This window comes from Sylvia atricapilla, chromosome 1, assembly GCF_009819655.1.
Source record: "Sylvia atricapilla isolate bSylAtr1 chromosome 1, bSylAtr1.pri, whole genome shotgun sequence".
Classification (NCBI taxonomy): domain Eukaryota; kingdom Metazoa; phylum Chordata; class Aves; order Passeriformes; family Sylviidae; genus Sylvia; species Sylvia atricapilla.
Window position 1 is genome coordinate 114090742 of NC_089140.1, and position 17117 is coordinate 114107858.

The 17117-nt window shown below is 37.8% G+C and overlaps 1 protein-coding gene across 1 annotated transcript; it reads right to left on the bottom strand.

Annotated features, from left to right (window-relative positions):
* Positions 1-1450: 1450 nt before the first annotated feature.
* LOC136368773 (DGAT1/2-independent enzyme synthesizing storage lipids-like) lies at positions 1451-14623 on the bottom strand. The gene is made up of 6 exons (XM_066331154.1): positions 14296-14623; positions 13157-13321; positions 10532-10725; positions 5204-5264; positions 4675-4814; positions 1451-2814 (listed from the first exon to the last, which is right to left on the bottom strand). The coding sequence occupies exons 1-6, from the start codon at positions 14621-14623 to the stop codon at positions 2710-2712; spliced, it is 993 nt and encodes a 330-aa protein (XP_066187251.1). The 3' UTR covers positions 1451-2709.
* Between the last annotated feature and the right edge of the window lie 2494 nt (positions 14624-17117).

The window sequence follows — 17117 nt, forward strand, 5'->3', positions numbered from 1 at the left end:
TTCTATTTGTATGAAAAGAATTCTAGTTTCTATAACACCAGGCTTTAATTCTAGTGTCTATAATACTGTTCTAAAAAGAGTAAAAATTTAGAGTGAGCCACTAAAATAATATAATAGCTGCTTATTATTAGAGCAGTACTATAATGTTTCTGGAAAAATTGTTTACAATTTTTTATTAGAAAAATAACATACATAATTCAAAATCCCTCCTGTTTCTCCGTAATAATTTTGTCTATCATCTTGAGACCCCAGAAAATACTCTTAGACAACTGTGACAGAAGACAAGAAATAGAAATTATTTTTTACTCAGTGAAGCTGCAGATAACACAGTGGTACTTCTAGAAGATGTAATAGCCCACGAAAAACCTAAACCTTGTTAGAAAATATTAGCAGCTGTCTGAAATAGGGGAGATAGAGACAGAAATCTCTGCATCATGTATTAGACAGCACGGCATTTGAAAGGTTGTGCAAATTCTTGGTCACAGGATCAGAATCATTAGGTTGGAAAGGAAGTTTAAGAGCACTGAGTCCAAATAATACCTGACTCTGCCAAGCCCACCACTAAACCATATCCACAAGTACCACATCTACACATCTAATCACCTCCTGGGATGGTGACTTCACCACTGTCCTGGGCAGCCTGTTCCCATGTTTGACAACCCTCTCAGTGAATAAATTTTTACTGATATCCAATCAAAACCTCTCCCAGCACAACTTCCTTTTCCTCTCGTTCTGTCCCTTATCACCTGGGAGTAGAGACTGACTCCCACCTGGCTGCAACCATGCTTTCAGGTAGCTGTAGGTGTTGGTCCCCACATAGGCTCCTTTTCTCCGGGCTAAACAACCCCACCTTCCTCAGATTTTCCTCATAAGACTTGTGCTCCAGACCCTTTAACAGCTTCACTGCCCTTCTTTGGACACATTCCTTGATGGCATGAATGCACTTGAATTACAGGATAGTCAGACAATGATTCTGTCTAGTCCTTCTACAGTTTCTGCAATACAAAGAAAGCTTTCAGATTCTGGTTACTTTTAATTCCTCTCGCTTCTTCATCTGTGTCCATTTTAGTATTCTATAACCTTTTCCTTTAGTTCCCTTTCTCCCTTGGCTTAAGCTCAGGCTTTGAATTGTAGCTTGTATCGCTGCAGTGCGGCATGTAAGACTTCTGGGTTTGAATTCCTGCTTATGTCCAGGCATATCGGTCTGCATCTTGATCTGCTTTAGTTTATCATCTCCTATGCAGGCTGAATCTCTGCTGGGTGAAAAATCTTTCTGTCTGTATACAGCAGTTATAGTTAAGGTGTTCAAGTAAAGACTACTGTATCTTAATACAGATTTGAGGGTTTTTTTCAGGACAGGATTCTTTTCTTTTCCATGCACAGAAATAACTCACCTCTCCATCCTTCTCCCTTCACCAGATGTGCAAGGAATAGTTGTGAAGAGGCAGACTCAGGGAAGAATTTATTATAATCCAAAGAGTAGATTCAGTTTTCTACTGAAAAATGGGCAAATATTACATATATTCCCTTAGATGCTTTCAGGACGTTGAGAGGAAAAAATATTTACACATTAAGAGTACATGAAGGAAAAATGAGGCACAAAAATTACCTCTCTTGGTATTTGAAGTTAAGACTTGGTTGCATTTAATGGCATATTGGGTAGATTACACAAAGTTGTCCCACTCCCACCATCCCACAGCCTGTAAAAACACATTCTGCTTTGTACTAACTTTCAGTTTTCCACAAGTTGCATTAGGAAGACAAGACTGCCTTTCCAAACAGTCAGTCTGTACTGGCAGTGTTGCAGTACTGCATTTTTAGGCAAACCACCAGTGATGATAAACCTCAAAGATGCATTGCCTAAGAAAGCTCCCCCTGAGCCTGTTCCCTGGGAGATTTGAGTAAATACAGCACAGCCATACTGCACACACCATATCCAGGGATTTTCAGACTGGGACAGCCTCATTCACTAAACAACTATGCTGTGGTGCAATAGAGCATGCACAAACCAGCTCAGACTTGAACCTACCTTCTACATGCATTGGCAATATTTGCTACACTGAACTAGAGCTTTTTTTCCCTCTCTTTGAGAACCCTTTTTCTGTGGAGGAAAAGTCATGGATGCAAACAGTCCTGCTTTCCAGGGTACGCACTACTAAGCTGATGTGTTTGAAGGAGTCTAGCATCTGTTTGAATGGGATTATGCATCTCTTTGTAGTCTCTAGGAGAATAGTGTAAGCAGTAGCTGATTACCTAAAACAAGACAGTTTTTTTCTGACATGTCTTCCTTGGGGCCCTCAGGGAAGGTTCCCCCATGGGGTGGTCTCTGGTGGGACAACACCAACCCTGAGGCTCTGCTCTGAGACCAGACTGTGCTCAAAATGCAAACACACAGGCCTAGACAACACCACTAAGGCTCTCAGATGTCAGTACATATTTGTTTTAGGAACCAGGAAAACCTTGGCTGCATGATTTCCTTTGGGGGAATTTAGCAGTTGCATTGCTATTATATATAAGTCATCTTCACCAATCTTTCTTACTTCAGGATATTCTCAAAGACATAGAGGAACTTTCTAGACATTGTTTTCTTCCACCAAATCTGTAGAAATTTGTAAATTAAACTGGTTAACACCAAGTATTAGTGACCAGTGCTGTATGACATTGTTTTTTACTGTATGCTGTAAAGCCAATGAAATAAACATGAGCATGCTAATCACTTTTACGACGTTTATCAAATCTCTCCAGTAAAGCCTTCCATATATTGCCTGGGATTGTTTGGTGCTTGCTTATGAGAGCCTGGACAGCAGTCTTTGTCTGAAAAGAGAAGAGAAATTTGCCTTTACACACCTATTTTATGCATGGAAGAACAGTATAATCACTAACTTCTCAGAGGTTCAAGAGGGAAAATTCACACATAGCTCTACTGTAAAAAAAATTGTGTTTTTTATTAACTAGCTGTCCTAACGACACATTTCTTGGAAAAGAAAGGAACAAAACCAAAGCACTTTAAGTAGGCTCAAATTATTGAGATTTATCAAATGTGGTCATTACTTAGTCAAAGTGGCCTTTAAGACATGCAAACATTAAATTTCTGCAATCTCCCATCCCTGAAAATTTTCATCAAAAAATTATGGATAAAGCCTGACTCACTTCATCTGATCTTATAGCTGACCTATCTTGGACTAGGACTTTGGAGTAGGAACCTCTGTCTGTCCTTCCCAACATGAATTCTCCCATAATTTTATCATATACAGCATGCACATAATAAGAAAGTTCATAACACTCTTTACATGAGATTCAAATGTAAGTTTAGGAAGAGAATTAATACAATATTTTATATTTATAAAAGAAATAAGTAATTATCTCCTGGTTTCCCTTGTTTATTTAAATTTCACGTAAGGGTAGCTACATACTCCACTGATCTACCCCAGAGTTATAGTAGAGTATCACTGAAAATATAAGAAAAGGGTAGCCAAACCTTTTCTGACAAATTCATGTCCTAACTCCTTTGCAAGGCAGGATCAGACAGAGGTCAGCCAGGTCACTGCTCACCTCAAACCTCATTTAAGTTGCCTTTTTTTTTTAACTAATATCAGCCACAGAAGACCCAACTGTACTCCCACCAAAGTCGGTGGAGGTCAAAGGGGGCAGCCAAAGGCTTGCCTTAGTAAGGTAAACCAATATCATGGGAAATTTCAGTTTCACTTTTGCAGGTACACAAAACACTGTTCCCCTAAAATACAAGAATATGAATAACCATAAGGGCAGTCATATTGCTTTCAGCCTCCTAAAGGTGCTAAGGCTAAATTCTACAGCTTGCTGGAGCTGTTCCCTTGTAACAGACCAAACCTGTCTTTCTGGTTTCACTTTTGTGAAACACAGAACAACCTGCAGTATACCATTTTAAAAGGAAAAAAGAAAACAAAAGAAGAAAATCTAGCCTTGTTGCATCTTTTTGGCGCTAGCAAGGTGGGTTTTAGTAAGTGATTTCTGACAGTTGATTTGTTTGTGTATTTCTAGGTTGTAGCAGATTATTTTTTTTAATAAAATCCTCCTTTCATCTTCCATGAAAAAATTTAAAGCTGTATTTTCGGTTTAGCTCAATATTTTTCAAAATGCTTAAACTCTATATCTATAAATAATTTATGCTCCTGGGCATCACTAATTTCACCAAACTGTAGGTACTCTAAATATTTTTATATTTTGGATGCAACTTTTAAATATTTTCCTTTTGACCATGAGACTGAAGCTCTTGAAGAACTTTGCTTCTAGAGCCCTATGCTATTCACTGAAGATTCCCAAAGTTATTTGTTATTTAAGAAATTTATTTTCATAATTACTGAAAAACTGCACCTAAAATATAATTTTTCATCATTTCAGTTATCATAATTATTATCAAAGTTATCAAAGGCACGGGAGAAACAAAGTTAACATAACAAGAAGACAGAGTTCATTCATTTTAAAAGGATGAGGGCATCCCAATCAACTGTTACTATGTCAATATTTACTGGTAGGCATTAGTACATTAAATAATCCCAAACCTCAACTGCCCATAGCTTTAAAAAGCTAGTAAAAGTGTATTTGTCTTTATTCAAGCATGCAAAACTGCTTTCAAGTGCACCTGTAGTAGATGGAAAAGTATGTAGTTCAATATTGCAAGGAGAGAGAACTTACCTTTTCAACTAATTCCTCTGTAGTTATATTCGGGTCGTAAGGGATTGGCTTCCCAATGTATGTGCGAAATTTAACTGGAAGTCCTCCGTATGGAGGAGTAAAAGGCAATCGAGTGCTTTCATATAACTGTCTAAAAAATCCTGGTTTATGGGAGGAAAAGTGAGATATAGTCACAGACAACACAATCCAAATGTGAAATCTGATTAATGTAGAAGATTTCTTAAAAATGCATGCTTTATTTGGCAGTCGGGAAGTTGTTGCAAGATTGAGGCAACTGTCCACCAAAACAAAGCTTCGTAGAGTTAATAGGCCAAAGAAGTAAGACTGCATTAAAGAACCAAATCACACACACAAACCAGTTACACCCAAGCTATTTCCAAATTTGAGCTACCTCTCACCCACAGCAAGAGTGAGAGAATCCAAAGTAAGCAAAAGCCTGAAAAGCAAAGTCTGAGGTAAAAGTAAGACACATCTGAGAGAAAAGAGATAAAAATATTTTTAATGTATTTGGAATGTTTTAAATTCTTACTTCTTTCTTTAAACATCCTATAGCCTTCACGGACATTTTGAGTATACATTGGAATGATGGGCTAAGTACAAAAAAAAAAAAAAAAAAAGGTGGAAATGTTATACTAGGTTTGAATTTCTGCTTTTAGTGCCTGTTAATGCAGCTAAGAAAATCACACACATACAGAGGGTAATTATCAGTCAGTTAAGTAAAGTTAAGTAAACAAGAAATCTTGATATAAAATACAAAAACCACCAGAATAGAAATAAAATTCTATTTTTCAGCTCCCAAAAAACACGTGTTTTAAAGTCACTACCTGTAAATAAAATGACTGACATTGTACTAGGTTTTATATAACTTCTGTAATATGTATTTGCTGCAATATCACTGACTGGAACAGAAAACGAATCTCCACACTTTCTCTGTCTATGGCTTTTGTCATGATTGGTGAATAGGAAAGTATTCAGTTTGTGAAGTCTTGCAGAAAGCAAGCAGACATTCACAGTTGGCTCATCTCATCTGCTTCTCAAATAGGGTCTTACTGAAGCAGTAATGTTTGGATAAAACTTCACTGGAAAAGACTTCTGCAGATCCCTGAGACAAAAGAAAGGCATTTGTCTGTCCTCACTGACCTGGACTGCACACCTTCTGGAGGGGGGATTCTTAGGCACTTACAGAACAAGTTCACTTCATCATTGTGGCTGAAAAGAAGCACGCTTGAGATACCTGCACTTGAAACAGTCATGGCTCACAGCCTGAGGTAAGATTTCATAATTTGTAGACAAACTGACAGTAGTTGTATCCACATATGCAAAGACTTTTTTTCTCCTCTAGTGTCCCTTTTCCTTTTCCTGAAACTCTAATTTGAACAGGTTGTTGGAACAACTTGTCCAGAAGGTAGTGAAAGAAGACTTTTGTACTGTTAAGAATCACTACCACTGAACCAAAATTTCAAGATGAGAAAAAAAGAAAACAAGCAAGAAAAGGACCTAAACTAGAGCCTACCAAATAACTCATGGTGATAGAAAGCATTAAAAGGAAAAAATACCTGAGAGAGAACAAAAGGATCAAACATGCCTAAAGTTGTAAAAGTAAACTTTTCAGAATGTGAAATTAAGGGAAAGTGTTAGAAATAAACCCTTAGAAAGTAATCAGCAATGTCTTTTAAAAACATTTAAATACTGGACACTAAAAATACCACACTTTATTTCAGCTATTAATTGAATACTGGAAATCTAAGATGTAAAATGTTTGAAACCTATCTGTCACACAGACAAAACACTTTAAATTTTAGGAATAGTACAAGAGAAACATATGGTAGGCTAAAGGAAATCTGGCACCTACAGAAGTTACTCTCATACAATGATCAGCCATTGAGGTGCAGGGTAGGCAGCAACATTCAGTCCCTAGGATGGAAAACACGGGTATTCACAGAAAATCTTGCATTTGTAAAGCAGCACAGCCAGATCTGCAGTAACCTACACATTTATATTTGCTGTGCTGGAACTGAGATGTATCACACCCAGCCACCTTGAAAATCACAGAATTACAGGATAGTTGAGGCTGGGAGAGACCTCTGGAGATCATGTAGTCCAAACCCCTTGCCCATACAAGAGAATTTTATAAATCATAGTTCCTGTTTATTTTTCACCTAACTCACCTTGAAGGAATTTTTTGGCACAGATTAAATTCAAGGATCTTCAGAAATTATGATCCCTCCCCATTAGCCTGCCAAAACCAAGCTATAGACAGAGAGCATTTCTGAAGGCCATGGAAGAATTTGGCTGAGAGAAATATATGTCCCAGAGGTACACTGAGTCATAACATTAAATAGTAACACTCTGTGACTCTTGTTAAGCAGAGTAGGTACACAAAATTAAATGTGGAATCTTTACAGGTAAGGGCTGAGGATGAAACTACCTTCTTGTTTGCTTTTCTTCAACATTTTCAGTGTAAGAACTATTGAATTTCTGTAATATTATGTGATGGATGGGAATGTCTATTCATATATAAAGTAAGTTTTGTCTTGAAATTCCCATTCAAGTAATCTGTGACAGGTTATTAACCACCATGTAGTCATTTTGATAAATTGTGTGTAGTTCTTTGGCTGATGGCTACACTGTATGTAGAGAAACTTCTAAAATACCCTTACAATTCTATCTTGCTTTTATTCATGATATCTGAGTAACTATTAGCAAATTTATATTAATTGCTACATAATAGAACAAGTTCTGATATTTGGATGAGTCTATCCCCAGTGTATTTGGGTTTTGTGGCCAGATTTTGGTAGAGGTGAAGCTACAGGGGTGGCTTCTGTGCAAAGCTGTCAGGAGGAGGCAGAGCCAAGGAAAAAGGGAGAGATGGGACAAGAGGTGTTTTTATGACTTTTACTTTACTTCTCACTGTCTTGCTCTGATTTTGTTACTAATGAATGCAGTTAATATCCCTAAGTTGAGTCTGGTTTGCCCATAATGGTATTCAGTGAGTGATTTCTCCCAGACTTTATCTCAGCTGATGAATCTTTTGCTTTATTTTCTCTCCCCTGTCCAGTTTTGGAGGGCAGTGATAGAGAGGCTTTGATGGGTGCCTGGCATCCACTACACGCATCTTTGGTCAACCTGAAAGACTAGTCTAGCCGGTATTGAAAAGGATGCAGCAAGAACAAACAATCAAACTTGAAATGTGTCAAAATGTGACTACTACGGGCCTAACTTTATCTAAGAGGGGATATATAAGGTTAATATTGCCCCCTCTATTGTTAAATGCACAGAGTTCCCCCCTCCTTTTTTTTTTTTTTTTTAACTGTTTAGTTATCTAAGGTTTGTTTGATTCAAGATTTCCAGAAAAATATCAATGATGCCCAAAGTTCAGTGAAGCTTGCAAGCTAATTACAGCAATGCCCACCATACAGGGATCCAGTCAGACTTCCTGATCATAAAAACCCCACAAAGCTGAATGAGGGTAATAAGAGATATAAGAACCAACAGAACTGTAAAGGTAAGCCCAGGCTAGTAGGGCTTACCTAGAAGGATAATGCACTCTCTCTCACCTCCTGGTAACAGTCTTACATAGTGCCTGTTTACCAAACATTAAAGGACCCCAAGACCCTTTCACACTGCAAGAACCTTACCCTCAAAGAATATCCAATTCATCAAATGAAATTTTAAAAACCCCCATCAAAAACCAAATTCTGTCAAGAAAAAGAGGTAACGATTTGAGGTACTACTATTCGGTTATTTCCATGTGCTTCTGTATTATGGAAGACTGGTAGAATTAGGAGAATTACTGGCAATGATTCTTGTGATTTATTTTGATCAGGGTGGCAATCTGTGTAAGGGCACTCATAGTTTTTAATTCCATTTTTATTTAAAAACCCACAACCTGTTACATTGCATTACTGTAAGGTTCCAGGTGAAGGGAGAACATCTGGCAAAAGTTTCTCCAGATGTTTGTAGTAGCTTGAAAGACAGAGATGAAAACAAAATCAATAGAAATCTCTCAAGTTTTTAAAGTGGCAACTCTTTCTAACTGTTTCAGCATAATTTAATACATAAGAAGACACATTTAATACATAAGAAGACTATTAGGGAACTCGAAATGCCCATATGACTTAGACTGAATTTATCCCATTCACATTCTGATACTTTCCCAGTAGTGGTGGGCAAGAGGCCCACACAATATATGAAGTATTATGACTACCATTTACTGTTTTGTGAAAAAGAACAGGAAAAAAGAACAGAAGCACATAAAACCTGATTTTTTAAAAGGCCACATAAGACAAGATGTGGAAACAGGATTCCAGGTCTAAAATTACTTTATCCATTGGGTAAATGCCCCTAAGTTTATTTTTGTGTTTAATTATCTCCCCACAATTATTTAGAGACAGAGTGAGGAAGAAATATTAATCTGAAGCACACATTTTGCACCTTCAGATCCTTTGTACTAGGGAGCCATAGCACAAGAGACCAAAAAGAGAAGCAACAAATGGATGAGGTGCAAAAGAGATATAACTGCACAAAATATGAAAGGGATGTTAAGAAATTAAAGTTTCATGAGAAGAACTCAATTCCCTGTGCAGCTTCTCCTATATAGACAGAAAACTTTATGTGGAAGGTCAAAGAGCACTGCAATTGGTGAGACATCCCTAAGAATGTGAGGAAAAAGTGATGGTTGTGCAGTTCATGAGAAAGCAGCAGAAAGTGCATGGCCGAACAAAGAAACCCTGGATTTGTACCTATATTGTCAGACTCAAAAACCACTAGGTATGCTAATGGTCTAAATTTAAGTCTAAATTAAGACAGGAAACTTGTGTTCCAGAGGTGGTGATGATGAGGAGAAGTGTCAGTTAGGAAAAAGACGGGGTTGCTGCCCTTTCAGCTGCATGCCATCCCAAATAAAATAATTTCCCAGAGACTGTATCAGAAAATCAGTCTCCCATATAGATTTAGATATAAAATCAGAGCTAGTGGTGGAAGGTTGTATTTGTAGATCATCATCCATATGGAAACTGCTGAACCCTTGGCCATGAGTACATTGGTGGAGTGCAAATCAAGTGAAGCACATGTCTAGAGGATGCTGAGAATCTGACATCCACACTGAACACGTTTCAGTGCTATGTTTTTATGCAGAACCAATTCTTGTTTGGCACCATTGACTGAATGACCATTTGACACTGGTGAGTATTAGGTTCCAATTTTGGTTTAGTTTCAGCCAGAAGGAATGCAGCTCCAGTGTTCTAACATGTTCTTTGATGTGAATGAAGGCATGGTTGATGCAAAAACTGCTTCAAAAGTGCACACGATTCAAACTCAGACACTGATGTAGACACATCTTGAGTTAGTTGATGCAATCTTTCACAAACATGAAGAAAAGTAAAGGTAAGAACAAAGTCCTAGACCCTCCCAGAATAAATGAGAAGAAAGATAAAGATAATATATTAAAACAACATAAAAAAAAAATACTGGCTATGTGGAAGTAAGCTAAAAAGGTACATCCATAAGAATAAGAAAAAAAGAATGAAGCCTTAGGGCAGTATGGAGAAGGACCACAGTGAAGATTCCTGAAATAGAGTCAAGATGGAACAGTGGATGCCTGCATGATGGAACTGTAGACATGGAAACACAGAGATGGATGCTTTGAAACAGTCAAGAAAAAGTCTGACAGTTCCACAAAACTCTTGCTCCTTGTGAATCAATGTGCTCAAGGAAAGCGATGGGAAAAGGGAATTAAGTCTTTACTTCCCAACCATTTCTCCTGGAAGATTCCCCAACAAATGGTCCTAATCTGCATTTTATAATGAAGCAGACATGCAGAAAGCATGAACTGGGACTGGTAATGTATGGCACTCACCACTTTTGCTTCTAGAGCAACCTGAGCAAAGCCTTTTCGATTTCCCCACATGAGCTGGTAACTTTCATCACTGAAGAGCGCTTCCCGAACTCCACCTGGTGAGATGGACACCAAGTATCCATTCTTCAGTGCAACAAGACACTCTTCCCTCGTACCTGGTATAACACCCGTCACAGCCAACAATAATTTAAGTCCTGAAATAAATAAGAAGCAAATGTACTTTTAATATGATGTATCTCCCAAATACTGTTTGCATATAGGAGCCAGATTACAGCTAAATTAAAATCTAGTAGCTATATATTTAGGCTAAGACAAATTTTTACAAAGGAAGTAAGACACCTACAGAGTAAATGCTGGCACAATGACAAATATGTGACAATATTTTTGCCCAAATATTATGAAGATGAACCATCTTGTCAGGAACATTTCAATCAAAAAAATTCTTTCACATGCTATCTTCCATAATTATCAACCAAATTATGTCAACAAAATTTGTGGGTCATAGCAAAGAATCCAAAAAATAAACCTCTATTCCCCTCTCCTTCTTTTTACACATTTTAATACAAAACAAAGAGAATCAGTACAATAAAGATTACTACAAAAAGTAAATACCTGACAAGCAGCTATTTTTAGTCTTCTTTCAAACTGTGATGTTTAACATTTTAAACGTTGACGTTTTGAGTGGTTTAATTGAGTATTTTGTGCTTAAATTGCAAACTATGTGAATCAAATTGAACTGCTCTAAGACTCTCAAGATGCATGAATGACAGGAGCTAGCAGGGCAATTTCAGCACCGCATGAATGAGTCATGAATGAATTCACCACAGTGAATTTCCTTCCTCTGTTTCCATGACTGGGATTTCTCTAAAAGACAGGTTGAGAACCATAGATGCACTCCATGCTTTTTAATATTACTTTCCTTGCTACCACCTTACTTTGGAACTCTGATAGAAAGCATTTCCACAATCTTCAAATTCCCTGCTCAAACAGCATAGTTTGAAAAGAATGGTTTTTATATTAATAAATGGAAGCACCAACTCTGGATTGACAGAGGTCTGCAACAAAAACTTTGGAAGACAGTGGACAGCACAGTGCCGAATCCTGACATTTAATATTATTCAAGGTATCATGCTTCATAGATCATTCTGTTAAAGACAGATGTTGACTTTGTTTAATCCCTTTTTGAACTCAAGACACATTTCTGTTTTATCCTAAAGTCAGGAATGCCATATTATTATTAAGCAAAGAGGTTCTTCATTTGCTTGGACAAAAAAGTATGTACGTATCACATGAAAATATTATCACTTCTTAGTCCCCTTTTCCAGGACTCCACATCCTTCAGCCATGCAAGGCTTCTATCTGATATCCTAGCTCTTCAAAGGAAGCCATGCCACACCTCTGAATTATCCTTGTATTTTTTTGTAACTTTATTACTTAGCAGCTATTTTGAGATGGAGAGAGTTATTAATTCACAAGAAGAATTCTCCTGTAACTGTAATTAATCAGAACTGAGGTCCAGCATATGATTGTTTTTATTTTAAAAAATGATCTGTGAAGTATAACATGCCTTTACAAAAAGTAAGCAAAGTAGAGCAAAAGAAGGTTAGGGAGGAATTTCACTTTTAGCCACATCTTCTACTAATGCAATGGGGAGGTCTGATTTTAATTATTTGTAGCCTTTCTTACCAGACACCTTTTTATAGCTTTTTTGAAGGTTGACACAGCATTTACTACCTTTTGTTGCTCTGGCATGAACATAACACGATCAATATATTATGTACACACCAATAGTCCAGGAACCGCACAGCTGAGTGTTGCCTAGTCCTAAGAAATGTGGATTTTATATTTGTGATAAAAATCTGTGCTAGGGACACTTCAATTTGAACAGACCCCTTTACTTATCCCTGAAAAAAGGAGTCTCCTTTTCAACATTTTGCTAAACTTTCTCCTTTTTTGAGGATTCTCTTAAAAATCAATCATCTTTTGATGACTTCTTATTTCTGATGTGCTCAGTACTACACAGTATTTGCTAAGTATGCCTTAAGAAAATTATTCCCACTTTCTAGGAGTGCCTGAATATAGTTTTAGCATCAAATTTACTTGCGTTTACAATACTTGTTTTCATGAAAACTTTGTTTTCCAGAAAGTGTCCTTCTACTTCTAAATAGCTTTCTCTATTCTCTATATTAAAACAGCTTTCAATATTAGTGACATAAAGGTGCCTTTAAATAATTGCCCTGCTATTCCTTCCAGACACTCTTCTTTATGCCTTTTTTTTTTCCTAAAATTGCATTATATTTGCTTCTTTGTATCTTCTCCTGACCAGTCAGCACTGGGTCAATAGTAAAGTCCTATCCAGCATTTTGTACTGAGGGATGACATTTCATCTCAAAAGGATTATATGTCTATTTATTGGCTTTGGAGGGTTTACTAATGTTTTCACTGAAAAGACAGGATATGCTACCCTGTTTGTCTTGTTACATCTATGAACTTTTAGTTTAACAATCTAAAAGCACTCTTTTAGTTTAAAAGCTCTCTTTCAAACATAGTAAATGTAAAGATCACCAAAACCAGGACAGGTTAGGTGAACCCAGGAAGCTTAAATACAAGAGAACATATTCTTACCCGGTAAACGAAACACAAAATGATCAGCTACTGACAGGCAAAGTCTTTTCTTCCACAGAAACAGCCTAGACAAAAAGTAAAGGTAGTCTATAGGAATAGCTCCATGGTAATACACAAGAATGCCTGGTCCTTCTGGGAGGTTTTCCACACCATGAAGCTCATAACCTGTTTGGGATGGAAAGCAATACACTGAAAATGATATCTGTAAATCATCTGGCAGTTTAAAGAAAACTTTTTACACTCCTTTGTTAAATGACCTTCAGAGACTTGTGAAAGCCTCTGTAGTAGCTTTCAAAATAATTAAGTTCTGGATGGAACTTTTAGTCAACAGCACAGAGAAAGTCCCTTAGACACCACAGCATGCCACTAGACTGATTTCTTGGTCAGTTTAATCATGAGAGCAGACCTGAACCTCACTTCCCCCAGTGAGGGAAGGAAAGAATTTATTTCCCATTAGGAACTTTTTGTAAATGTTACAATAATAATATTTAAAAAAAAAAAAAAATTAGCAACTAGTGTGAAAATGCTTCATTTTCAGAAACAGAGGCAAACAGTCTGGAAATTTCCTGAAATCTGGAAGCATGAATCTCCATTCTGTGTCAATGAGAATGAAGAGCTTGTGATTGTCCATACTAAAGTGTTCCTCTTTTAGAGAAGGTGAAATGCCTAAATTGAAACCATAATCTGTACAAATCCCAAAAAGAGGTTCTCTCCACAAGAGTTAAGTGTATTCAAAGTGGGAGGGAATTTCCTCACAGATATGCACTTCTATGAATCTTTGTCATGACCCTTCCTACATTTGGTTTGTTTCAGGTGGAGCCAGACTAGAAGACTAAAATATACAATGACTTGAGAAGGACCCAACTTTTGCCAACTAAGAGCTCTGTTCTACCTTGTCTGCTCTCATTTCCATCCTTGCTACAACTCATGCCATAGGCCATTTGAATAGGATTAGAATAGGCAGAGTCCTAAGAAGATGTGGAGAAAGTTTTATACTGCAAGGTGTTTAAAGAAGCCATACAAAATATAATAAAAGGAACTTATTTGCATCCATTTGGAAGAAAAAAATAAAATTAAAACTTCTGTGTATTTACCACTTGTTGTAATTCAAAGCTTCAGACAAGTCATGTCGTACTTACCATGCCATATTCTTGCATATATATCCCAAAAGCTTGCTATTGTTTTTCTTACACTATTCCAAACATCACTCAAGGGATCTGCTTTTAACTCATTGTTCCTCTGATATATTAAAAGCAAAATATTGCTAAGGTAAATGAAAAAGACGATTGTTAAAGGAACTATAAAAAAAACTAATATTCCACTAATTGTCAGTGAGCCAATGATCACATGAACGAGGTATTTCTTCAGGAACTCCACAACAGTCCATTCTTCCAGTGCATAGAAAAGGCAGCTGAGGTTGGTCATTGGTATCTGTCCTGAAGCACAAGATTCTTTTCTACCTATCATGTCCTGCATGGAGAAGAAAGAAAGAAAAAACAAACATACCAGCTGTAGTTTTTCAGTCTAGGAAAAAAGGTTTCTGTAAATACACCTGATGCTTATTTTGGTATAACACAGGTTCAAACGTTTTGTGGCTCTCTGTTGTGCTAAGATAGCTGCTGGCTAGGAGATTATTGATGTATTTATGGAACAGGGAGTGAAACAAGAAGGACTAGAGTTCAACAAAGCCTCAGGATCCCTGAAATGTGGCTGATCAGATGATTTCTATCAAAAGAGGGTAAGTGGATAGTATTTTTAGCAGCATTAGCCAAGACTGCTGCCAGAGGTGTGGGCTCTCCCTGTACTCGGCAGAGAGCCCAGGGCTTCTTCTCCCTCTCCCTTTGGCAGCAAGGGCATCAGACAGTGGAGTGAGCAGCTGAAGGGCCAGTGAGAAAAAGCAAGGCAGCCATGGCTTTTTCACAAGGCCTGGGGCTGTCTGGGACAACGCTTGGTGCTGCTGTTAGCACTGAGAAAAGCAGCTTTTTACCCCTCATCCATACCACACACCTTTCCTTCAGATCTTCCAGCCTTGGCAAAGACCAGGACAGCTCCATGGCTTTTCTGATATGTTTTCCACGGCCTTTCTGATATGTTTTCCACATGCAATCCTCTAGTTAGTCTGTTCCTACAGCTGACCCTGCCTGCCTGACAGCAGGCAGTGGTTACACTGGAATGCAAGAGCACTCCAGCATTGCTGACTGCTTTTAAGACTCTTAAGAATTAGCCAGAGATTTAAACATTGCAATCCAGCTCAGTAATCCATAACTGAATACAGGTTTTCTTTGCCTCAGTCAGGTTGCTACTTGTTTAATGAGTGGATTTTTCCGCTCCAGCACCAGAACAAGTACCTACAAGAAACAAATCTAAGTGCCAAAGTCAGTGCCAGGATCATAAAACAGAGCAAGCTCAGACTTCTCTGACTTTACGTCTTCAGCTGTGTACTTACATGAGCAAAGCTGCTGTACACGTCTGTTTTCCTTATTTGAAGCTTTGGGTAGAATATAGGGAAGGACTGGTGTAAAGCACACCTCCCTTCAGAATTATGGATCACAAGGAGTACAGTAAACAAGAAGAATGGAAAGCAGCCGTGAACAACTACCAGAGTCTAACATGCAAGCAAGCCCCATAGCAAGCCCTGTGGAGTGAGTAGCTGCAGTAGGCATAAATTTGGTCTCACACGTGCCAATGAAATCTGTCCTTATCTCAAGCCCTTTGAACCAAATTTGCCACCAAAAAAGGACCACTTGGTTCAACTCCAGTAGGCAGCTGAGCACCACATAGCTGCTCACTCGCTGCCCACTGCTGTGAGACGGGTGAGAGAATCAGAAGATTAAAAGTGCAAAACCCCTTGGTTTGAGATAAAGGCAGTTTCACATGCAGAGCACAAGCTGGAAGGATAGTAAACAAAAAGGAAGCAAGCACTCTGTTAAAAGATGCTCAACATGGTACAAACAAATGAAATCAGTATGACAAAAAGTAACAAGAATTAATATATAATTGTTTATATCCTGGTGATGGGTGCCCCACTAAGATACAGAAAGATCTGGACATTTTCACGGAAAAGATATTTTTTCAATAATATGAAAGAAAAAAAAGAACAGTCTGCATGATTCAGATATTAAAATATCTGTTTAAATAGTGTTTAAGAAGGACAAAACTGATGGTGCAGTGCTACTCTATAGTAACTTATTTTTTATAAAGTTCTGATAAGAGCAAGGAGTATAAATCCTCAAAGTGTGCAAAGTATGCTGTGCTGACAGAGCCCAGGAGAAGGCTGCAATAAGGGGCCTTGCCTCAGGCTACTGAATCAGAAATACTGAGCAGTATTTGGAATAACTTGCTCAGCCTGCAACATAGGGTGAAGGAAGTGAGTGGATTTTGTATTGTTATTGAGGGTTCAGATCCAGAACACAGACTACTACAGCTGGTAGCAAAAGTGTCTTAAAATCACAGATAAAATGTCCATATCCATAGCAAGTGCATCAGTTATAACCCCTATATAATATGGGGATTAATTTGGATACACAGATCACTGATGAACAAGAGATCATATAATCTACCAACAAGATTGAAGATGATTCCAAAGTCCCCAAGCACGAGTAATTGCAGACTCAACAGCCAGATAAATTTCCAGCAAGATAACTGAAAAGCTGGTAACTTAACACTACTCATTCTAATTTTGTGGGAAACAGACCTTGTAAACAAATTCACCTCCATTCTTTGAAGAAATGAGAGGTTTAATAGCATGTACAGGTTTCATGTGCGTATAGTTTTAACAAGAGCTTCTTAAAGAGTTACTTTAAGCCACACATGAGCTGCTACTTGAAAGTCATCCTTCCACGAGTCCTTCACTCTGTATTCTTACCCCCAGCCTGATGTCCTGCAGGATCTCCTGGCTCCCTGCTAAACGGATGCCAGTGAAAATGCTGACTCAAGCAAAATCACTCTTAAGAACAGCACA

Bases quoted from the DNA above. Each gene is read 5' to 3' on its own strand.
- LOC136368773 (XM_066331154.1), bottom strand. From the start codon at position 14,623: ATGATAGGTAGAAAAGAATCTTGTGCTTCAGGACAGATACCAATGACC. The intron at 10,726-13,156 runs GTAAGAATATGT...TATTTATTTCAG, and splicing joins TTTTGTGTTTCGTTTACCGG to GACTTAAATTATTGTTGGCT. The intron at 4,815-5,203 runs GTAAGAATTTAA...CCCATAAACCAG, and splicing joins TAGGATGTTTAAAGAAAGAA to GATTTTTTAGACAGTTATAT.